Source organism: Carassius gibelio, chromosome A10, assembly GCF_023724105.1.
Source record: "Carassius gibelio isolate Cgi1373 ecotype wild population from Czech Republic chromosome A10, carGib1.2-hapl.c, whole genome shotgun sequence".
In the NCBI taxonomy this organism is placed as follows: Eukaryota; Metazoa; Chordata; class Actinopteri; order Cypriniformes; family Cyprinidae; genus Carassius; species Carassius gibelio.
In genome coordinates this window covers 20,710,834-20,735,420 of record NC_068380.1, presented here as the reverse complement: position 1 = coordinate 20,735,420, position 24,587 = coordinate 20,710,834, and the positions used below count along the sequence as shown (strand labels likewise).

General features: G+C 38.4%; 1 protein-coding gene across 1 annotated transcript in view; it reads right to left on the bottom strand.

The window, feature by feature from the left end:
- The window catches only part of exd3 (exonuclease 3'-5' domain containing 3), a 37,054-nt gene extending 12,639 nt beyond the window's left edge, over positions 1–24,415 (bottom strand). Inside the window, exons 1-18 of the mRNA XM_052608812.1 lie at positions 24,269–24,415; positions 21,893–21,962; positions 19,195–19,259; positions 18,415–18,762; positions 17,345–17,398; positions 17,126–17,265; positions 16,744–16,850; positions 16,586–16,659; positions 15,684–15,722; positions 15,439–15,605; positions 15,026–15,176; positions 14,721–14,919; positions 14,466–14,575; positions 14,180–14,357; positions 13,935–14,098; positions 13,424–13,624; positions 12,806–12,859; positions 12,491–12,622 (exon numbers count right to left, since the gene is read on the bottom strand). Of these exons, the coding sequence (XP_052464772.1) occupies positions 12,491–12,622; positions 12,806–12,859; positions 13,424–13,624; positions 13,935–14,098; positions 14,180–14,357; positions 14,466–14,575; positions 14,721–14,919; positions 15,026–15,176; positions 15,439–15,605; positions 15,684–15,722; positions 16,586–16,659; positions 16,744–16,850; positions 17,126–17,265; positions 17,345–17,398; positions 18,415–18,762; positions 19,195–19,259; positions 21,893–21,917 (2,208 nt within the window). The 5' untranslated portion in view covers positions 21,918–21,962; positions 24,269–24,415. The remainder of the gene's footprint in view (positions 1–12,490; positions 12,623–12,805; positions 12,860–13,423; positions 13,625–13,934; positions 14,099–14,179; positions 14,358–14,465; positions 14,576–14,720; positions 14,920–15,025; positions 15,177–15,438; positions 15,606–15,683; positions 15,723–16,585; positions 16,660–16,743; positions 16,851–17,125; positions 17,266–17,344; positions 17,399–18,414; positions 18,763–19,194; positions 19,260–21,892; positions 21,963–24,268) is intronic.
- Between the last annotated feature and the right edge of the window lie 172 nt (positions 24,416–24,587).

Sequence of the window (24,587 nt, the reverse complement as noted above, 5' to 3'; positions counted from 1 at the left end):
GTTTGCCAATGAACTGGGGAATCATTTTTAACAGGTAAAAGGTTAAGCGGATAAGGTTTAGCTCAGCACCTCCGTCTTTTTCTCAAGCACAAGCATCTCGGATGGACTAGTGCAGTTCCTGTGAGAAAACCAACTTTATTTGGTTACTGGAGGACAGGAAGGAAAAGAGAAAAGGGGAGAGTGCGCATCTTTTCTTGTCTGAATTTGGCCATTTTTCCATTCCAATTTTATTCGATGTCATTCAGTATACCGGGCTCTCCCAGCACTTTCCCAAGCCAGAGAGGCTGACCCCAGTGTCAGTATACCTCGACAGTCCCACAGGGGGCTGCTCTTCGACCCTTCCCACCCCTAACTGCCCAGTACTCCCAAAGCAAACAGACTTCCAACCCTCGATAACATCAGCCGGATCAGACACAGAGGAAGTACTGCCAGCCTCTGTTGACCCCCATTCCCAAGCCAGATTCAAGAAACAAGAGCAGTGTTCCTGAATGCTGATGAAAAAAAATTAAGAAAAAAGAAATAAACTTCTTATGTTTAGCACTATTTTAGTACTTTCTCTCACCACACAGGTACACTATACACCAGTCTTCCCCTCATTAACACACAGAAAAACAAACTATCTGTTACAGCGGGGTTCCAGGGCTGTTATAGCTTGACAGGCTTCACTGGGGTCTCATTTAAGCGAGGCATTTACACTTTGAAAATGCACAGACCAGCCATGCAAAAAGAACCCGTCAAGTCCAACAACATTCCCATGGACGCTAGGCATACCACTATTAGCTACAGCATATATAACAACCCTATTAACCTTAGAACCTGTTCTAAGCTCTGTGGGCGCTAGTTAGAAGCACATCCATCAAAATCTGGTTTCAAATAATGCATGTGGGACTTAAAACAGGGCGTTATACCTCCCACATTAAGTAACTTATTGTTCTTAAGACAAATGACAAATGCAATGGGGTGAGTGACCTTGGCCAAATTGCTCAAGGTGATTTTGGTGGATGTATGAAGTCAGTTCTCCAAGTTCACACATAAAATGTTTGCCAACTAAAAAACTTTTTGAAGTTCTTTAAAAAAAGACGACAACAGAAGGTTTAATTTTTCCTTGATTATTTTTAAAAGACATTCATCTGACAATGTCATTGTGCTGTATGTGTGACTGTGAGGGAATGAGGGATGATAGGAGAGCTGTCACCGACCGTTTTTTGAAAGAATCATGTGTGCCCATGATTCAATGGTCCATTTTGTTTTTAATTGAATCAGCCGTTTTGAGCAAATCGTTTGAATGATTCAATAAACCATTTATTAAAACAGGGATTTGCTGCCATCTACGGGCAGTTTTAGTGTCATCTTTATTTATCCATGACTGCCCTAAACATGCCAGGTGCCAGCACAAAGTCAAATACCTCCATTTCAGGCCCCAGAAGGAAAAGGTTATTTTTCATTAAATAAATACCTTCATAGACAAATTTTGCAATCACTGTGTAAAATAGCTATGGGACAAACCCCAAATCCCTGACTCCCATTAAATTATTTTGTTGCAAAGGTAAAATCACTATTTGTTCAATGTAAGAGAACCAGTGAGATAAAGCCTTATCTAGATGAGCAACTAAGCCCCATTTAGCTAGCAATGTAGGGTAGCATTAACATTAGCAATGGCAGTCCATTCTGCAGAGCTACAGGGAAGCCTGCACTTTAAAGGAATGCTGTGTAAGTTCATGAAAGACTGGAGATAAAAAAGGGCTTAAATGATAGCTTGTAGAAAAACATAACTCTCTACAGTCTGCAAAAACATGGACATTTGCAGATAAATTCTGGGGATGGAAAAGCTGACAGATATACACACATGGTGACACAGTCAGTGTCTCTTTCACAGTAAATCATGGACACACATGATGCCTTCCTCCTACACGCACGCACACACACACTCATTCATAATAATGACCACACTGAGCAACCCTCCCTAAGTACAGCTCATAAAAACGGCCATCAAGGCACACTTTCACACATGCAACTATTAATAAGGGACAGGGTGGAGCTGGGGGGGGTTAGAGACAGGAAAAAGAAAAAATAAATTATTCCAAAAATTAAGCTAATACTGTGTCCATATTGGACACGACAAAGCGACCATTGCAAACCTTTCTACTTGTGTCAATACATAATCAATAGAACAAAGCATCAGTTTACGGTCAGGTATTTGTTAATTTTTTCGGCCAGTAAATTAGAGGTCTGTATTATTTTGTGCTTTCTACTACAATATACAACACTTTAATACAGTTGTTGAATGATATGGCCTAGTATATTTAAAACATGCTGTTCCTTGTTTATAGAATGTTGAGCTTCCATATTTGGAAAACCCAGTGCCAGATGTTTAGCGCATCAAATGACAGAAGGCTAATACTGAAACATGACAAGGTGGCACCAATTTCAGACAATTTAGAGAATTCCTTAAGGTACATCCACAAAATCTGACACACAGCGAGTTGTGTTGGTGTCTGAGCTTCTTTTCCTACACACATGTTTGCGTGCTGCTTGGAAGTGATATATGGCTCGGTCTTTCCGTGAGGTGAAAGAGTGCGGCCCCTCCTCTCTGAACAACATAAGCAGCCCTGTCTGCCCGGGGCCAGTTCTCATGACATCATCGCTGCACAGGAATGCTCTCAAGCAGAAAGCAGCGAGAGGAAGAACTCATTTCATCTCTCGCTTTCTCTTCCTCTCTTCTCATTCCATTCCTATCTCTTTATGAAAAGATCCGTCAATCATTTACACTCCCTTTCCCTTACTTGGGAAGAATTTGCCCTCCTTTCTTTGTGTGCGTGTCTTATGTTCACTGTATTTTGTTCCTTTACGTGTTTTTTTTTTCTCTCACAGACATTCATCAGCTCCCACATTGCTAAAGCAAGCATCACTTTATTATTGCTCTTACGAACTACTGATTTCAACAAAACCTTAATCCCGAATGACTTATACTTTGTTGCACAACTCGTCAGACATGAATGATACCTCAAGTTAAGCGGCTTGTTTTCTAATCGATCAGACCGTTTTTTTGGAGCGGTTTCTTTGGCCAAGCCAAGGATGACTTACGACTTTTCACATGTTGGATCATAAAAACAAGCTTTCTGGGTGCAGAGGGGACACTTTGTGCAACTGAAAGTAGAGTTCATTTCCCGGCCAACTGTGAGTTTTTAACTGGTGCGCTAGAAGGAAACTTCTGGGATATTTTCAGTGTTAGGTCTTCAGACAGCGTCTATGGCATGCAGACAATTTTGACTCGTCCCTCAGTTTGACTTTGTGAATGGAATTTTTTTTTACAGCTGGAAGTTTAAAATTAAAAATTAAATTCAATTTATGCATTTAGCAGACGCTTTTATCCAAAGTGACTTACAGTGCATTCAGGCTATCAATTTTTACCTAGCATGTGTTCCCGGGGAAATCGAATCCCCAAACTTGCGCTTGATACGCAACGCTCTACCAGTTGAGCGACAGGAACACAACCAAACCAGAGGTTCAAAATATATGAAATGTTAAGCTAGTATCTTTAAACACTTGCTTCTTGTACTCTTTAGTGGAAACGTGTGATTTTTGAGTTGAGTTTGAAGCTGTCAATCATTATTTTCAATTGAGACTACTTTCTCAGGTGAATGAACTTTTGGATTTCCCGTGATGAAAATAAAAATCTACTGTTCATTTACTCAACTCAGGCCAAGAGTTAGGTCACTTTCTTTCTTTAATAGAACAGTAAAGATTGTTTTAATACCCTGCGACACGGACAGAGGCAGCTGTGTGTGTGCACCGTGAGATCGCTGTGAAATACGGAAATTACGCACCAGTTAAAAGTATATTTAGGAAAGGTCCAAGTAAGGGTCCCTCGCTGTCTTTCTCTTAGCAGTAGCAGGAAGCAGCTTGGCTCGAACTAACACAATGGCTCACATCAAACAGCAAGGCTCTGCGTTCAGTTACCGACACACACATACACACCAGTGCCAGCCAGGCCAATCAAAACACAGAGCGCAGAAAGCACAAACAGATCTAGGCAAACAGGACATTCCAGCTGCTGGGTGCTACAGATTCCTCACCGCAGCTAATCACAGACCCAGAGAGCGAGAGCAACCAGGGGTGCCAACAGGAAACACGCTCCTATTATACATCTCGAATACATGCGCACACACACACACACAGAGCACCGAAGTCACACACCCTGACCCTTTGTCCTCACAGACTGACCTTTTGCACCAGACACAAAGACCGAAGTGCAAGTCTGCAACTCTTTCCGCCAAAATATGACACATCCGGGGTGTGAAAGCTGGAGGAGGTTAGCCAAACCACAATGTTCTGCAACGGTTTACTGGGGGAAAAGGTGTAAGATAATCTTGAGATGCAACACTGATCTTAGATTTCCACTGAAGGAACGCCTTCAGATCACATTAAACTGGCAAGAGTTTGCCGAAATACACTGGCTTTATGCAGCTTCCAGGAGTTATATTGGTAAAGAAGTCTGTCTGGAAACAAAGCCATGTGTACAAGGACTTATTTTGGACTGTTGACCAAAACCTGGTAACGAGCCCAGCAGCTAAATTATGATGCTTATCATAAGTATCACACATTATCATAATAGAATTAAAACTCTTAAGCTCTTATGAGCAGCAGGCTGTGTAATATGAGTGGATATGAGCAGATATTATGGGCAATTGACATACAGCAGTTTCTGTCAACAAACATAAACAAAAACTAAGCATGCTTCAGAATAGTTTTGAGAAGGTGCTTAACTTTTTGAGCCATGTATTATTACCAGGGTTCTAAATTAACACCCGCCAACCCGCCAAATGCGGGTTAAAATTCATTTTGGCGGGTGTTAATTAAAACTTACTAGCCAGTTCGGCTGGTGATGCATGACATGAGGCTCTGTTCTCGGTCATTTATCCCCCTGGCAGCACTTCCTACATTTCCCATGAACACTGTGCTGTAATGCTACATGATGACGTTTCATATGCTCATTGGATGCACGCAGTTTGCAGTGAAACCAGCGCGAAGAAACATGGAAACGAATAGCGTCCATCAGAAAACACAAGGAAAAAGAACGAATGGAGCCAGAGCAGGGAGCATAGACTGAAAGAGGAGGGAGTTAGCTACAAGTTCAGCATCTGAACTTGGTAAATACTAATCTTATATACAGGCACTGGACTAAAATACATTCATCAGTCAGTCATCGCTTCCAAAATGAATTCGGCAGGTCATCTTGTCAATGCTAGAAATTAATTACAAGCAATAAAATAATATTTCATTATGACCAAGAACATGAACATCACCACATTAGACCTCAGAAATTCCAAAATGACATTTCCCTTACAATCATCTTCTAAAAGTGCATTAATCTTTATGATTGACTGTTATATTCATTCATTTAGACTAGTGCTATGGGCTGTATTAACAAAAATATAAATGGCATTAATAAAAACACTAACACTGACAAGCTACGCAATATTGCGTTCATAATCGAGTGCGATTTTTCTAATGAACGCGATATAGCGTGGCTTTTTAGTGATCTATGGCTCTGTGTATTAAATTAATCTAAATAATTTCTATCTGAAATCACATGATGGAGATTCACAGGTACTATTAATCATAGAACTCTCTTTACTGATGAGATGTGCTTGACATGCAATTGTGATTTATTGTGCAGCCCTTGTTTGTTGATCACAATGTACAAAGTAGACGAGGAAAACTAGGATGCCGGGTGTATTCAAAGCGCCACCATTACTGTCTAGAGAGTTGTTATTCTTTACAGTGCATGGAATGATGCGCTTTGGTTGAGCAGATATATCGCATTCTGCAAAAAAGGTAGACTGCCGTTTGTCACGGTTTGGAAAAAAGGGTGAAAACATGTCTTAACTCATTTTACTTTTCAATACCGACCAGATACAAAACTATATTTTTTAAACTCTTCATATAAATATTTTATTTAAATCATAAGCTTGTTTTGTTCAATAAATGCTTCATTTATGCAATTTTCTGTACCACACTAAACTGCAGCTACATAAGAGCGGCCTGGATATTTGAAAATGATTTCTAGGCCTTTCAAAAGCTGTGCTTTAGGTGACTCCCCACTCCTCCTCCCTCCTTGTTTTTCAGTCTCTCCAACGAGCACAGATTCAATTATTCTCACACTGACTTTCTAACTCGCACTTTCCCACACACACACACATCTGTGTGCTTCAGGCTCTGCTCCGGTGCAGACAGCTTGTCAGTCAGCATGTCAGATTGGCCCCAGAAACAGGAGTCATACACACACACACACACTCACACAGAGTGTGAATCGCAGTGGGAAATATTTGGGATGGTTTTCCTCGGAATGTCTTGGCATGTCTGTGGAATGTCTCCCTGCTCCCGTCTCCTCTCTGTCCCTCCTTTTCCCTTTCCTTCTTGCCCTACAGGCAGGGGTCGGAGTAAAGTGGGAAAACGATAACCAAGACAAAATGCCTCTTTTTAACTCTTTGGCCCAGACCGTTATTTTTTTTTTTTTTTTTTGAGTTCATGAAAATGAAACCGTCAACAACCCAATTCACTTCTGTAATGTGCAATATTTCCAAGTTAAATTATTCCATAAGAAAAAAAGTAGGGTTTGATTTATAGTACTGGATGGTGCAAAGTGTCTCTATATGATAGTCGAAAGGAAGAGACGGATTGAAATAAACAAGTGCCTAGTGATCTCATCTAAAATGGAAAGTTGTTTCAGATGTGGAGTAAGTTTTTTATGAAAGATTACAAACTTCTAAAAACGAAGACAAACCTATTACTTCAGAATACTGTGATAAAACATGTACTGTACCATTAATGCAATTTAAGTCATTTTGGATAAAATATCTGCCAAATGCATAAATGTAAATGTAAAAATAGTTTTTGGCAAGTAAACTCAATTGCATTTTATTTACCTAAAAACCAGGGACTGTCAAGCTCCAAAAAGGACAAAAAGTGCACATTAAAACAATTATAATACTTAAGACTTCTTTCTTCTGAAACGATAGCTAAATTATAAAACGAGTCATTCAAAATTCAACTCAAAATCTAGCACAACATCTGCAGTCACCATTTACTTTCATTGCATGGAAAAGAGCAGCTTGAACATTCTTCGAAATATCTTGTTTTGTGTTCCACAGAAGACAGGCAAGTCATACAGGACTGGAACGACACACATGGCGACAGAATAGTGATTTTTGTGTGAACTATCCCTATAAGAGATTAAAACATTTTGATTTCATGTGACTTTAAATCAAGTGCCTCATATGGTTTAGACCGCAAATAAAACAACTGGACGTGCCAAGAAAAAAGAGGAACGGAAATATGATCAATCAGCTAAGAGTGTTTTGAGCACTTGCCCTGCTGCAGAAGAACCTAAAAGTTGTCCTGTCTTGTCATTTTCTTCCCTTTTTCTCACCCTTCTGCAGATCAAAGAGACAGAAATCCTTCTTTCAAACATCCTCTCGCTCTTTCTCTTCCTCTCTCTCCTCATATCTTCTCACGTCGTTTCGGTTCCTGTTCACCCCCCAAAACCTCCCCTCCACCACATCGTGGGAACACTGCGCTAGTGCCACAACAGCATCTGCGATACCAAGAACCTGCTAGTCTCATGTCTCATGTCTAAAATAAGGGTCAGTAGTCATCTGACGCTGCTGTATGCAGCTCATCGAGTAAACCTAGAAAATCTGTCTCCGTGGTTTGGGATCCCACATCGGAGGAGACCCGCTCGCGGAGAGTTTCCCAGAGAAATGGCAGTGCTCAAGTATCCAATGGTTTGGTATGAGAGGTAATGATACCAGTAACACGGTAATGTGTGAGGAACCAGGATACCAGACAGAGGAGTGTTTGAGATATGAAGAGTGCGGTGGTAATTTCAAGGAATCTTAACCATGTGACCAAAATAATTAGCAGTTCTTGCTGAAGCAAGCATCAATGTTATTGCTCATAATTTAAGTGAGGAAAAAATTCTAACTATATTGGGCAACCAGAATATCATAAAGACTTGGGAGTTGGGCTTACATCAGTATGCAGTTACCCAGAATACCCTAAAAAAGTCTCTGGTGGCTTTCCTCGAGTACACAACTGTTCTCTCTTGGTAAGGGTTAGATCTATGGACAGAATATATGTTTGTTCTCCTCCTCCAAAAATTATATACACTACCGATCAAAAGATTGGGGTCATATTGGTTTTTTTTTTTACATTTCTGTCGAATGCTTGCTAAAGCTGCATTTATTTGATCAAAATTACAGTAAAAATTGTAATATTGTGAAATATTATTATTACAATTTAAAATAACTACTTTCTAAGCTTTTAATATCGTTTAAAATGTCATTTCTTCCTGTAATCAAAGCTGTATTTCAAGGAAAATCTTTATTCCAGTCTTCAGTGTCACCTGATCTTCAGAAATCATTCTAATATACTGAAAACAGTTTTTCTGCAGAAAACTTTTGTGGATATTATATGCCAATATATAAAGTTGCACGAGAAATGTTGTACATTGTTGTTGTTTTTTAATTAATTGTAGAGGGCTTCCATTCTTATCTTGACATTTTAATTAATATTTCATATATTAATGTAATTTCTTAAAAGTATTTGTCAGCTGAAATACAGACAAAAAGTGGCAACAATGTAGAAATGACAATACATTCGAATAATTTAACATGTTTTTTTTTTTTTTGGTCACTACAAAATTCCTATAGAAATGACAATCATTTTTCTTTTGGTTTGATTCTAAAATGTAGAAAATAGTCATAATAAAGACTAGAGAATAAGCAGGTGTGTCCAAACCTATGACTGGTACTATATGTCTGTATTAAATGTGTTAACAGTCATTTTAATGAACATGTTACTGACAAGAAACATGCTACCAGATCCAATCCGATCTCTAATCCATTTAGTGCTCTAGTTATATTGTGGTGACACACATTTGAACTCAGCTTAGCCCTGATCCTGACTTAAACCTGGTGTGGACAAAGAGGAATTCACAGGAAGAGGCATTGATAAAACAGTGAGAGAGAAAGAAATAAAGAGAGAGAGAGATAGACTGAGAAACAGAGAAAAAGAGAATTATGGCGGGACAGGCAGAGGAGAGGTTAATGATTGTCAATGAGTATCATGTGGCCACACAGGGGGCTCTAGGAATGTCTCTCACAGAGCTGCGGAGGCAAGTCACTGTTAATCAAAGGACTTTACAATCAGATAACAAAAGGGTTAACTTAGCATGGGTGGGCTTCCACATACCAGTCCCGAGGTGCACCTCCAAAACCCCCTTCCACTTTTCCTGCGCTCATACTGTCTTTATTTCAATCTCGCCATTAAACTCCAATGTTTGCATCCCATTCAGACCTTAGAAATGCCATCACTCTCAATCGTTTTCACATTTTGTTGGTACATTTTGTTCAGCAAACACGTGGAGGTGGATGAAACCTCGGGCAACAGATGGTGGAATGTGACAGATCAGGATGGGAGCCACCGGCCACCTGCTCCAAAAAGGTAGGTGGCCACAAAACTGACACACATTTAGGGTAACAACAACAAAAAATTAATAATAATAATGTAAATAGGGAAAGAGCGCAACACACAATGGAAGAATTCTAACTTTATTTACAAATTTGGGGAAAACCCCACCCATGTAGAGCTTAGACCACCCACATCTGGACTAGATCGCTGCTCTCCTGTCATCGCTGGCTATAGGTGTGAACTTGGTGTGGTAGAAACTGTTTTGACTGTTATGAGGTGTGTGGCATATGATACATGCAGAATTGCGCAGTAACAGAGTTTTTAGGATGTCGCATCAACAGCTTAATGGTTATGACATAAACAATAATAGGCCGTGTCAAGAATTAGTAAAGGTATAGTTCATAGAGAATTTAAATTCGGTCATTATTTACTCACTCTCACGTTGTTCCAAACCCATATGACTATTTCCCCATGCTGATCTTTTCTTTACATTGAAGTGCATGGGGATAAATGATGTCAAGCTCCAAAAATGAAAAAATAGCACCATAAAATTACCATAACATTTGACTTGTGCGCTAAATTCTGTCTTTTAAAACTGTAAGTCTACATTAGGATCAGACCAAAATCTAGGTCATCATTCATCGAAAAAAGCTCTCAACTCCCATTCAGTTCCATGCAATTTCCATTTACATATTCAAATTTGCCGAATCACCTCCTGAGTTTAGATTTTCCACGTTTGAATATGCAAATGCATATAAAATTTAAGAGCTTTGGGCGAAAAGGCAATATTCTTTGTGAATTGCTTAAACTTTGGTCGGTTCCTCACACAGAGCTACTGTATGGCTTCAGAAGACACTAACTGTACCACACAAGTCATATAACCTATTTTTATTTATTTATGTATTTATGGAACCGTAATCCACATGGAAAAGAGCAGTGTGAACATAACACTAAACATCTCCTTTTGTGTTTCATGGAACAAAGGAAGTCACGTGTTTGTAATGATATCAGGGCAACGTTTGACATTAGTAAATTCCTGTGTAAATTAACCCTTAAATAACCATGAATAGACGGCACAGACGATCCGGTAACTGGTTTGCAAAAACATAAAATATTTATAAACAACCATGCATATAGTTATATTGGTGACACTGAAAACTGACTGAAAATTCAGCTTTACCATTACGGAAAGAAATAAAATTTTCAAAATATATTCAGATACGAAAAAAAAAAAATTTTTAAACTGTTTTCAAATTTCATATCTTGATCAATAAACGAAGCATAAAAGACTTCTTTCAAAGACATTAAAAAAATCTTACTGGTAATGTTTACACGTTTTTCTGTGCCACTAAATGTGCTTGAATCCTAAAATCACAGGTAATAAACAACTGTAGACCTTCAATGGAGCTGAAGGTGCAGCTCTAATGGAGATCAGGTATTATAGCAGGAATGAGTCAAGCACATATCTGCCTCCATCTCTCCTTTTGTCTCACACCCTAGTCTGTCTCTCCCTTTGTTTTCCTCTGTTATCTCTAACTACATCTTTCTGCCTGTCCTCTCTTGCAGGGCTCTCTATTCCCACGGTCTCCTTTCCCATCAACCTTCCACCTTTCACCAATTCACCTCATCCCTTGATCATTTTTTTTCAGCAGTGTTTGCTAAGGAAAGCATCACTTTTACTACTGCTCATATTTCTAACAAACCTCTACCCCATTTATTACATTTCAACACATAACTCATCCTGCTTGTGCTATGGACATATTTGATACCTTAAATCATGTGCTTTTCTGGGGAGAGTTCTATTGTGATGTTTCATCATAATTTTAGCCTGTCATAGAAACTTTTTGACTCAAACTGGTAAGCTATAAGCCAGCATATACAGGTTAAACAGCAAAGGTGCAAAGATAGCGCCCTGGGTCACATGATGTGGTTTTGTGGAGAGAGGAGTGCTGTGATGTTTAAAGCAAGCTCCCTTATGATTTTAGCCTATCAAAAGAAACATTTTTACTTGAACTAATAAACAATTAGCCAGCAACCACCAAGAATAAACTAGCAACAACACAGTACTCGGTAGATCTGGTTGCCTACCCATGGTACACTCTTCTGTCAGGCTGAATTATTTAGCCTCGTTTGGGCATATACAGATTAAATAGCAGAGGTCCAATGAGTGAGCCCTGAGGGACACCACATGCCATGTGGTTTTCTGGACAAAAGTGTGTTGTGATGTTTCAAAGTAATCTCACTTATGATTTTAGGTTATCATAGAAAAACTTTTGACATGAAATACCAACCATCTACTGACATCCTTTCAACCATATCAGTGCATCTCTAACCATGACTACGTATTTTTTGTCTTTACTCTTTCCTCTTGTTTGTCTACTGTTATTTCTGTATCCCTCCGGTAATTGCTTATTTCCTTATTCATATCCATTGTCTAAATTCCGATTATCACTTATGTGAGAGGAAATGCCTGAAGAAAGCTCCTCCTGTGCCTGTTCTAGTGAAAATCGCAGTGGCAAATCAAGCCAATGATTCACAGGAGAAGTGTCACCAGAAAAGCCATCTATCACCCTGAGCTTCCTTCCGGGCTCACAACGTCTGCAGATAAGACACAAATGTCTCAAGACAGGAGGTACTTCAGTGCAAATGTTAAGGTATCTCACTGTATCCAATTTTTTTTTTTAAATGTGGAATTCAAAATGATACTGACATAAAGATTTCATGACGCAAAACACTGGTTGGTTATTTCCTGTAAGATCTTTTAAAAAAAAACACATTGTTCCACTATTTTTTGCCTGGCTGATCAACTCCTCTAAAGGCTCCTAGTGTTTCTTTGCAGCATCAGTACAAATTTTCAAGAGATCAATAAAGGATGTATGAAATGCATCTGCGGATCTCCTTTTTTCTTTCATTTTAACACTGATAAAAGTTGATAAATATAATCATTTATTTTAAAGAGGAAGAGGTTTCTGTTCTGGTGATAAGTGTAAGAGACCCACATGTGTGCACAACTGACCTGGCATCGACTGAAGATGTCTGCATGGGTGAGGTGGACGCGAAAATGCTTTAGAACTTGCACGGCCTGATCACGTGCCTTTTCTGAGCAGTCCAGAATCAGGCAGCGGCTTTCTCCGACCTGTGAGCGTAACTATTCACAAAGACACAGATATTCACACAAAAAGTCACTGCACAGAATTTTGGTTAAGCAGACTGGAGCTCTGTACAAAAACCTATTCAGCTGCTTACAGACGTAAAATGCCCATGTAGGCACTAGGATGCAAGATAGCTCACAAGGTTTGCATGTCTCTCAACAACTCAAAAACACACTTACTGTTTGGTAGGGCTGACCTGCGGTGAGGATGACACGACCTTCAGCACGAGCCAGCTGGAAGACAGAATATAACTTGACTGCAAATACATGACTTAATTAGTAATATATAAAAAATTCCATAACTATTTTTTTCAAGATAATAGTAGGGTGATTTAGTTACACTTTGACATGACTAATAAAACTGAGATTAATATAAAAGAGGACACAAAAAAAAAAGTGTTTAAACTTGAGAAAATATTTGCTTAAATTTCTCTGCAGCCAAATTTAAGCAACCTCTGTTTTGCCTTTGTTTAACTGGAGAAGACTCTGTGGGACTGTAGTCACTTGACGATAGCACCGCGTAGATCTTGGAGCCTATCTTTGGTACACATGTCTGTTAATTTGCATTATTTTACATTTAGTGGGCATATACATGTTAAACAGCAAAGGTCCAAAGATCAAGCCCAGAGGGACACCACAGGCCATGGAGGTCCGCTCAGATTTTTAGTTACTTATTCTTTCTAAACGTGACCGGAGACGGCTGAGGACCATCTTATATAGACCTATCCAGTTTAAAATTTAATGCAAGTTTAACAGTTATGTAAAATGCCAGAAACAGCAGGGGACTAATTGTCTCACCTCTGCTGCTACTTTATGGTCATCAGAGTTCTCCAGCATTTTGACGTCCACCCCCAGACAGCGCAAAAAACGTCCCAGACCCTGCAGCATGTTATCACAGACCACTCTTAGCTCTGGTGGTGTGATGGTGGGCCCTTCGTACTCCGAATTCACCTTTAGACGGTCATCTACAAAGTGGGCCTCATTCGCTTTCTGCCGAGCCTGAAGATTGAAAAACACTCCAAAATCATTGGTGAAGATGAAATTACTTGACCTTTCTATAACCAAATCTGCTCTAAAGATTGGGATCCACTAAAATGCACCAAGAGATTGGAGAACATTTTGGGCAAGTATACATAGAGTATTATGGGGCTCGTTGGACCCCTTAATTTTTTTCATCATGAAAAAAAAACAAGTTCTCATCAGTTAACTTTTATATTTAGTTTATGACAGTAACTATGGCAGCAGAGCAATTTTCAGGACTAAAGGCTCATAAAAGCACTGTCAGAGACTAGTTGACCAGTAAACTGACCTCTCTTCTTTTATACTGCTTTTTCTTCTCTTTAGGTTTCTTTTCCTCACGGCTCTTGGCCTGTTGGGCCGAGGGAATGCAACGTAGGTCCTCTGGCAAACCAAATGCCTTTGGGTCCCGGGAGAGGACGAGGTAGACATCGAGCAGGCAGTACGCATCAGTGGCTGAAACCAGTCAAAAATAAAATATAAATAATGAGTCAAAGTTCAAAAATGCCATGCCAACACTCATGAATTGTGTGTTACCTGCATAGCGGAGTTGACTGGTCCGGAGTGGTCGGCGTTCCCAGTTGGAGAGTTGCTCGGTTTTGTTCAGTGGTTTTCCTAATATCTGCTGCACTAGCAAACTCAGGCCCTTCTCTGCTGGTCCCTTACTCACTTCCACTGACCGACATCCTTTGTTGCCCAACCAGCACCGCTGAATCTGGGGGGACAGAGGTCAATTGCATAAACAATCAACATAGGTTCTAAAGTCAGAATATGGCTGGGAATATCCAATCAGCAACGGTTAGCTAGGGGGTGGAAGCAGCACCTCCTGATGGACATGAAGCAGGTCCAGAACTCCTTCCATTTTCATCGGCGCTTCCCTGAGCTCGGGCCACATGCTGACTAGACTCCGCAAGTCTCCAGACATCCCATAACCTAGATACACATACTGTAAGCAATGCTCTCCAAAGCTGAAGAGAGCATTACCACATCTTCCCTGGTAGCAAACACATAGTTTACTAACACAAGAAATATGAAGAATATCATAGTATGTGGCTTAATTTGCCTTAAGGCCTCCTACCCAGTTTGAGGATGTTCTTGTCTGACAGCAGAGCCCTGATGAAGTTCACTGTGGAGCTGTTGTGGCTAATAGCATGTGCACAAAGGTCCAACAGAAACACCCGATCCTGTACTGCCAGCTGGATCAGAGCCACATGCTGAGAGGATACTGTGCCAAAACCGGCTCTCCATTCCATGTCCATTCCCACCACACAACCAGACTGAAGAAGAAGGAGGAGAAAATGTTACTGAAGACATTTAAAAAAGCAAAACCGGATCTTCCTTGTTCCTTGGAAATAATTAAAGTTGATGTGACAATACAATTACCTTTAAAACAGCTTCTCGGCACTGCTTAACTTCATCTAATGTTTCTACAAAGTGGACGTTTTCTCTGGACAGAGGAAGCTGGTAGTATTTTTGCTGATCAGACTGCAGAGGTGTCCAAGATTCGGGTGGGCCGCTCACAGCATGCATTTCTCTATGACAGGATGACAGGAATATACTTGTTGTGAGGTTGGTGGTTGTGTGTGTGTGTGTGTGTGTGTTTGTGTGTGTGTGTGTTTACATTAGCCTGTAAGCCAAAGTATCTTCTCGAACGGTGTCAAAACCAGACTTGTCAAAAGTTCGTGTGAGGGTTACAGTAAATATTATTATTACTGGAATGGAAATCATTTATGGGAGGTCTTTACAAATATGTTTTTTTTAAGTTTCTGTGTGTGTACGTTTGATTTAATACTTACAGCTGCTTGGGGGAGAGGCTCTGAATTTTGTCCCAGACTCCTAAGGGAAGCCTGTTTCTGGGTAAGTTGTAATGTGCAGCCCACTGGGCAGCGGTCTTGAGGCTGCAGTGTTTAACCAACAGCTGCACCAGTTGAATCTGGAGCTCTGCGTTGCCTTCAATCATGGCCTGAGATCACAACACACACGCTTACATAAAACTCACTTAAAATGTTGAAGTGCGGAATCAAGACAGAATCAGAATTACCTGAACGTGGTCTCTCCAGTTCTCTTCAGACATGCCTTTCTGTCAAACAAATCAAATGAAGCAGACACATGACTGCAGGATTAAAAACTTTAACCTCTCTAATGTGATGCATTTCTGAAAGCACAAAATATTTAGTGGTAAATAAAGGGTGAGACTATATTTTATTTTTATTTATTGTTTTGCATTTATTTTAACATTTGATTTGTTAATAAGCATCTAAAATAATAATTCAGTCTTGTCTTTCCGAAATGACTGTTCGTCATGTAATTTCAGACACAGAAGTTACATTTGATCACGTGACACTCCACACGATGATTTTTTTGTACCATCTATTAATTTACTAATATTATCAGGATAAAAGATCATTATAAAGAAACAAAAATTACTTAAATGTTTATTTATTCATTTATTTACGTGCTTGACAATCTTTTATTCTTGTTTCTTTTGAAAATAATATTTGAAAAAAAAAACTTAATTATTTGTAAATTATCAGTAAACATTCTCAATTTATATCTAATATTAAAGTTAATTATAATCCTTAATTTTCACGTGTTTAATATCAATATCTAAATCATTACATTAACACCATTACTAATTATTATTGATGAGATTTATATTATTGACATTTGAAAAAACGGTCCTCAAAATCGACAGCATGTGGTGCAATGCAAACAAATTTGACTTGCCTTGAAAAACATAAATATAAACACTGACAACAATGAGAAAGATATGTATACACGGTTCAATATTCTTTCCTGATGGTTACACTAGTTGAAATATTTAAAATCACAGAAGTGAAACTTACATGAACACAAAGACTAGATTTTTAAGAACCTGACACGCTTGAACATTTTTAAATGATGTGATAAAAAAAGGGCAGTGAAAAAGAGGAAGGTTCTCACCTCGCCGAAGGTTTTGTACATGAGAAACCTCAGTGAATCCAGCTTCCTCTTATAGACAGAATTAGAGCACAGACCTGTAGTAGACAGGACCGGTGTGAACATCATAAGCACACACACATTCATAAACCTACACACTTGAGATGATGACGCTCACACACCGGGATCAATGCAGAACTTCTCCATGAGTCTGAACACATGTTTACTGAGCAGCTTGGGCTGGATCTGGTCCGTCTGATGTTTTGAGAGAACCACGTTTGGGTACCGACTGCAACCACACAAACACGTGTGTAGTATTATTAATATTGTCATTATATCATTAATAGTTTTTTTATATTATTATGAATGTTTCGATATGCATTGAATTTCCACGTTCAAATGATTCTTGCATAAATAAAAATAAAAGTATTGTGACATTATTAACAATTAAAAGCATTTGGCACATTTTCCCTATGAATTCTCAATGCTATGAAAAGATGTAATGAATGACTCTGTATTTTCAGCATTTCAATAACAGTGGATATGTAGAGCTTTCATTCTCACCTGAGCAGCGCCTGGATGTCAAAGTTGGGCACGCACCAGGAGTCCAGCAGCTTGAGCAGACGCTTCTGCAGGTCGGGATGGTCTCGCACATACAGCTCCACCCGCGACAGCTTGTCCAGGAGAATGAGAGGGACACACATCTAACAGAGGAAAGCAGAGATGAGACATCCAGCTTAAAGCAGCAAAGACCCGGGCTTTCATCAGGGAGGTTAAACTGACCTTCTCCATGTCCAGATCTTTCTGGAGCTCCACTTTGACACTGAAAATCAGCGCCTGCCATAAAACACAATAACATATCATTACAGCTGTTTTTGATGCACAGTGTCTTGCTTTATATTATATTTCTATCGTCAAATATAACATTTTGAATTATTAGTAATTGAATAGATTGATTAATATATATTATATTCATTAAATAATAATTACATTTAAAAACTTAAAAATAAATAAAAATTCTCAATTGTAGATAGATTTTTTTTTAATGCTTAAGTAATTGTCATAAAACAATGTTACAATTCAAAATGAATAGTAGCAAATAACTGTATTTTTTTTTAATTATGAGCAACATTAAATTAATTTGATTCATTTTTTGATTTTGGGGGTGCATTGGGACTTGGATATAGTAGTTAATAACTATTTTATTTCATTTACTTTTTTGAACAACTTCAAAATTTATATTTATTTGTTTGCTAATTTCTTTTTTTTGTTTGTTTTTTTTTTTGTTTTTTTGATTTTGGGGGCATTGTGACCTGGACATAATTTTGATTCCCGCATTTAATGATAGCAAATACAACGTCAAGTTATTAAACATTTATTTTTACTCCATATGCAACCTCAGAAACTTGGATGCAGTGCTGATAATAGTCAAAACTTTGACTAGTTTTGTCCCAAAAAATAAATAAATAAATACACATATACATACACATACACATACATATATATATATACATACATACATATATATATATATATATATATATATATATATATATATATATATATATATATATATATATATATATCTTACAGTGCATTCAGCCTGTCAGTTTTTACCTATCATTTGTTCCTGGGGAATCGAACCCCCAACCTTGATAATGAAATGCTCTACCACTTGAGCTACAGGAACACCATATATATATATATATATATATATGTTTGTGTGTGAGATATATAGCCCATAAGGTACCTGGCTATATTTTTCTACCACTAGCAACCATTGTCCTTTCCTACATCACTGTATTGGAGCATATTGTCAAAGTGTCCCTCAGCTGGTGACGGCTTCCCCTCACCTCTTTGAAGCAGCAGCAGTCCTGCAGGAAGTCCACATGTTCCAGCAGCAGTGGTGTTTTCAGTGAGCTCAGCTGATAAATCTCCAGCAGGGGGTCCATGTACCCGGGATGAGAGTCTGTGAGGAGCCCCAGGGCTTTCTTCTGCAAACGCAGTCGCTCTTCTTCCCTCAAGACATTCAGACTGGCCTGGGCATTATTGGTCCTCCAGCGCATGAACTCTGTGAGAATGAACTGGTTCAAGACGGTGGACTTCCCCTTCTGGACGGTAAGGCAGCCCTCCAGGAAGTCCAGCAGACCGGCCAAGGGCTCCTGCATCTGTGAGAAACTGCTCGCTAACACTTGCCGTAGCTAAAACAATAATAAAAATAAAATATGCACTGATTAAAAATATCACCATCATTACACGTGATACCAAAAGTCAGAACCAAAAATCACATTAAGTTAGTCAAGCACTGAAAATACATTATTGTTTCTTATTTAAAGAAAGGGAGAAATGGATGGAAATATTACTTTTGAATACAAACGCTATCAACAGCATTTGTGATATGATGGCTATTACCACAGAACATTTTAACTTGTCACTCAAAAAAAAATTATAATAAACTGAGCGACAAGTTGAAATTATTTTCTGTGTGGTTATTTTTTTATTTCACTGCAGATCCAACTGTAAATGAAAAGTATTGAGTGTCTCCTAAAAATTGTAGGAATACTGGACATTTGAGAAAGTGTTTGGCTAGGCCCCTCATGCTCAGCTGGAGAATAGCTACATCTGTTTCATACCTCCTTCTGCTCTTTCCTGCTCCACAGGCCACAGAGGTGCTCCTGCAGGCCAGAGAGGTCAACACCTGGGGCAGCACACACAACAGCAGGGTTACACACAGCTCTCAACAACAAGTCTGTTTCCACTCCACATCTCACACTAATTGGGTTGCATTTGCCCATTTTTGACATTTTTTTTTTTTTTATAGAAATCGTTGCATGCCAGACTCAAACTTGTTTTTCCCATATCAGCATCACAGCTCCAAATGTCATTGCTCATGATTTTACTCTCTCAATACTTTTAAAATTATATTATTGTATATATTACATATATTTTATATGAATTTATTACATATTTTTACATACATATACAACATAAATAACAACAAAAATCAGTAATGACAGCTAAAAAATGAAGGCATGACATTTTGATTAAGATTGCAAACACATTTTTTTTTTTATTTCTTCAGAAAAGTGATCTATGAATCATAAATAAGACCAGTACTGTGTATTAAGGTAAACTTTACGTAAAGCCTAACTTTACTTTTTAGGTGTTCATTTTAAACCCTGTTTTAATGCACTTTTCCCGCCACACTAAGACTTTACCAACTTTTTCCTTTTAAATCCGGGATACAGGCTTAACTAGTTCACGTCCTTTGTAATGCACTCCTTGACTCTTTTTTTCCCAGTCAGCCATTGTTAGATGCGGATACTTCACACCGCATTTGAATTGAGCAAAAAGGGCCAGAAAATTAACATTTAATATGCGTAACAGGGAGAGAAAGGAGGAGTCTATTGTTGTGTGTGAGGTGTTGGGGCTTTGTATTTTGGGCAGTGATTCCTGGCCACAAAACGGTGAGAAGATGAGCCATTTTTTAAGGAGGAAGGTGGGGGCGAGACAGGACAGGCCGGTGACAAAGGGGTAACGGAGGGGACGAATACGGTCCCTGAAAGCAGCAGCTTCTCTCATGCTGTGTGGCCAACACCTTTCTTCTCCTTGCCTCTCCTTCTTCCCAGAGCCCCCTCCTCCACTTCTTCGTGTTTGTCTCGGATTTCCCCCGGAAAGGGCAACACGGTGGTCACGGTGTAAAAAAAACAGCCTTCCTGACCGACAGCCTGGGAAAGTGGTGCAAAGGGCTTTTCTCGGTCCACCCTCAGCACAAGCCCACCCCCCTCGTCCCATCATCAGATTTGCCCTCAACGCTTCCTGCACGAGCTTACCAGGCTGTCTGAAAACATGATGTAGGATAGTCTTTTCCCGTAAGTGAACTGTCCTTGACTGCGCACGCATATTAGCTGATGACACACAAACACATTCAATTCTCTGGTCTTTGTCTCAACTCCACCCTAACCTCATTCACCTCCAACACACACACACAAGCATGGGAGGAAAGTGGGGTGGAAGGACATTAAGGAATGTAGACTATGCAGTCAGTCAATGGGAAGTTCAGAAAGTGAGAATGCTGTTGAGGACTACTTTCAGAAGTCCATATCAACTATGGCTTCCACTTGTGGAGCAAAAGACCCGAGAAACAAGCTGAAACTACACTACGACTCTTTTTTGGAATGTGCAAAACTCGCCGCAATGATGATGAGGTTGACTTGACTTTCACAGTGTTCGCTTAGCCACTGATGAGGTCATTGTGCTCAGAAGTCACATTGTGCATCAGGAATTGATTGCACAGGGAAATGTAGTCTTGATTCGATGAGCTTGGCTTGGTGATGTCAGCCAAAGAGGAAAGTTGTTTCAGAGCTGGAGCAAATTGTCATTTTAATGAAAGCTTTTATTATGAGGGAAAGAGACTAGGAAACAGACTGAAGCTTTCATTTGTTCCTGCCTCCATAAAAATGCAGAATTCTACCAAAAATAATGCCCATATAACATATTAGCGCTTTGTGTTTTGCACTGTATGGATCTTACATCTTAGACTTATACATTGTTATATTTTAAAGTTTTTTTTCTGTTTTTACCTATTATTATTGTCTGTTCATTATTGTCTGCCTTCCGGAAAATGAACGGACAATTTTAAAATTCTATTAATTTCGCTTAAATTACAGAACACCAAAAATGCAATAAATAAATAAATAAATAATACAATTTAAAATCGAATTAAGCATAACAAAATTATGATATATTCAAATATATTATAATATAATCTATTACAATTTAAAAGTTTGGAGCTGGTAAAAAAAGCTGTTTTTTTATGTTTTTGAAATGTTTCATTTATTAATTTATATTTATTTTAATATGCTGATTTCCTGCTCTAGAAACATATTTTCTTATTATTATGATCAATGCTGAAAAGCAGTAGTGCTACTGAATATTTGTTTGGAAACTTAATATTTTATGATACTTACTATTTTTCTATTCTTCTCCTTTATTTAAAATTGAAATAGAAGAAATGACTTTACCGTCTCTTTTTATAAATGTTACTGCATCCTTACAGAAAAAAAAATATATATATTTCTGACCCAACCCTCTGAATGTTGTAAATGGATATATATTTTGATAAATTAAAACAAAGAAATGCTTGTCCATTAACCAGTTCATAGTCCCAATATATCTGCATCCCATTTTTTATTTCCCGTTCACTCAGATATTTATGGTAAGAAGTTCTAATAATGATTGCTAGGAATGAGTCAGTAGTTATCATTCTAGCATTAGCACACAATGTTTACTAAAAGAGTATCCAAGAGTGGAATGAGGTTTGAAACGTACCTTTTGATTGTCTCTCCAGGCTCATTGTTGTACACCTGGTGGCGCTGTCTAGACTCAACACTTCCACTCCCTGCACGAAAGCATTGTTATGATTGTAAAATGCATGAAAAATCTGATTCCCAACACAGATCTGCTTAACAGGCTACAACATGCTTAAGAGACTCGAACACGTCTAACATTGCATAATTCTTCTGCCTGGTGGATTTTAATAACATTCATCACCGGTTGATGAAAAAAAACCTCTTCCCATGACTTCAGAAAGCCTATAGCTCTGTTTCTCAGGCTGGGAAGTTACAGCACTACCTCAATCAAATGGGTGTAAAATGATTTTTTAATGTAGCAAGCCCCAAAAATGTGCAGTTTGGCAGCTGCTCGAAATGTTGCTCGACATGCGAGTGGTTTCAGTGAGTTCTCACACATTCTCAGGCAGTTATTCCCCAAGCAAGCAACGGTCTACTCACAAAAAAAAAAAAGAAAAAAAAGAAAAGTGTTATATATATGTCACTCCCCGTTGTATTCGTAATGCTTCAGGGGTAAGATTTACCTTCAGATTATGAGAGGAAAGGTTTTTTTTTTTCCTAGTTTGTCGACTTCACAGTAGAAGTGACTCGTGCTGAACAACATGTGAACAAGTGCCTCAGGTGTCAGTCCCCACACACACGTCCAGGTCTGAGTCTCACACACACAAACACGTCTCCCTCCCTGTGGGAACAGCAGCCCGAGAAAGGGCAGTCTGCCAGCTGGCTCACAGACATGCCTCTGAGGCTGAGGAGGTTTTGTTTTTTAGGTCTGGAGTCTGGACTGTCTCAGGGGAAGCTCTGGCTCCTGAGGCTCACTCACATCTCCTCTGGTCTTCACTGACATCTAGTGGACACAGAGCACTCACACAACTGCAAACCCTGCTCGACACTCTACAGGGCTGTTAATGAGCCTAGCTTTTAATCTGTGATTAAATTAATACAGTGGAGGCAAAATAAATAATAACGTGTGTGTGTGTGTGTGTGAGATATATATATATATATATATATATATATATATATATATATATATATATATATATATATATATATATATATATATATATACACACACACACACACATAGAGAGAGAGAGAGAGAGAGAGCTCTATTTTACAATTATTTATTGTATATACACAATACATGTGTGTGTGTGTGTGTGTGTGTGTATAATGAACCTGTCACTATTTAAAGACTCCTTAGAAAGGTACATGTTCTCTAGTCTAGTGCACACGCAATAACAAAAAAAAAAAGTATCTGTACACACAAACACATATACATATATAGCTGAATTTTCTGTGTGGCATATGGTCCTAATATATGCTCTAATATTATGATTTGGTGCTCAACAGCTATCAATAAATAAACATTGGTGCTAGATATTAATAATGGTTTGCCATCTTCAAATTATTATAAATGTGGCTTAATATTTTTTTTTGTGGAAACCGTGATACATTATTTGATGAAATCAATGTTCAATTAACAACATTTATTTGAAATAGAACATTTTTGCAACATTATAAATGTCTTTACTGTCACTTTTGATCAATATAATGTATCCTTTCTATATATACACATATGTGTGTATGTATGAGTGTGTGTGTGTTTGTTACTGATCCAAACTTGTTTCCACAAAGATATGAAGCAGCACAAAATATTTTACCCTTAATAATGATCAGAAATGTTCCTTGATCAGTAAATCGTCATATTAGAAAGATTTCTAAAGGATCATGTGACACTGAAGACTGCAAGACGTTTTCTCCAAATGATCTTGTTTTGTCATGGCTCTGAGCTTCGCTCGAGATTCTGCTCATCTGAACTGATCATATCACACTCATTGTGCCTCATCTATTCACACTGACCTCTTTTTACATAATGCTTTCAACCAAATGCTTGATATTTACTGTACAACATCAGTGCCATCAAACAGGACACTGCTAATACACGTTCTCAATAAATACATCTTTTGTAGGATGCTTTACCCCAGAGAGTTTAACTGGGAGCTATAAAATGAAACCTAAACTTAAATGACTTTGGGTAAGAATAAAATTAGTAACGTTATTACTCTTTCACTTTCACATAAACCAAAAAGAAGTAATTACTAAACTTTGAAACGAGAACCATCAATAAACTCTATGAAAAAAATAAAGAGAGAGAGAGAGATCTGTTGGTGTTTTTCGATCCGCAGCATCACAAAATGTGAATTTCAGCACTGAAGTGGCGGCTAATATCAACGTGCTAGCATGAAATCATGAGCGAACATTTATAAACAAACTGACAACTACTGGAGTCAAAAACAAGACGATTATATTTACATGTTCTGACTGAGTCAGTGTTGGTTGTGAACTTTCAACTTACTTCTATACTGTTAAAGTTAACCACCGAGTCAACAGTCTGTTGGATAATCTTCCTTATATCCGCGCGGAACCATTAAACTCGCGAGTGTTTATTTAGACATCTGACGACGAGACACGCGAATATTCTCGCGAGTTCTCTACAGTCCAGAGGCTTTTACTGTCTATGGGAAAAACAAACGGCTGAGCATGACATCACTATGCGACCTAAAATTAAGCGCATTTCAAACAGAGATTTAAATAAATCTAAATAAAAACAACATTTTAATTTTTAAAACTTTACTGACTTTACTTTACTTTACTAACTTTACTTTGTGACCTTT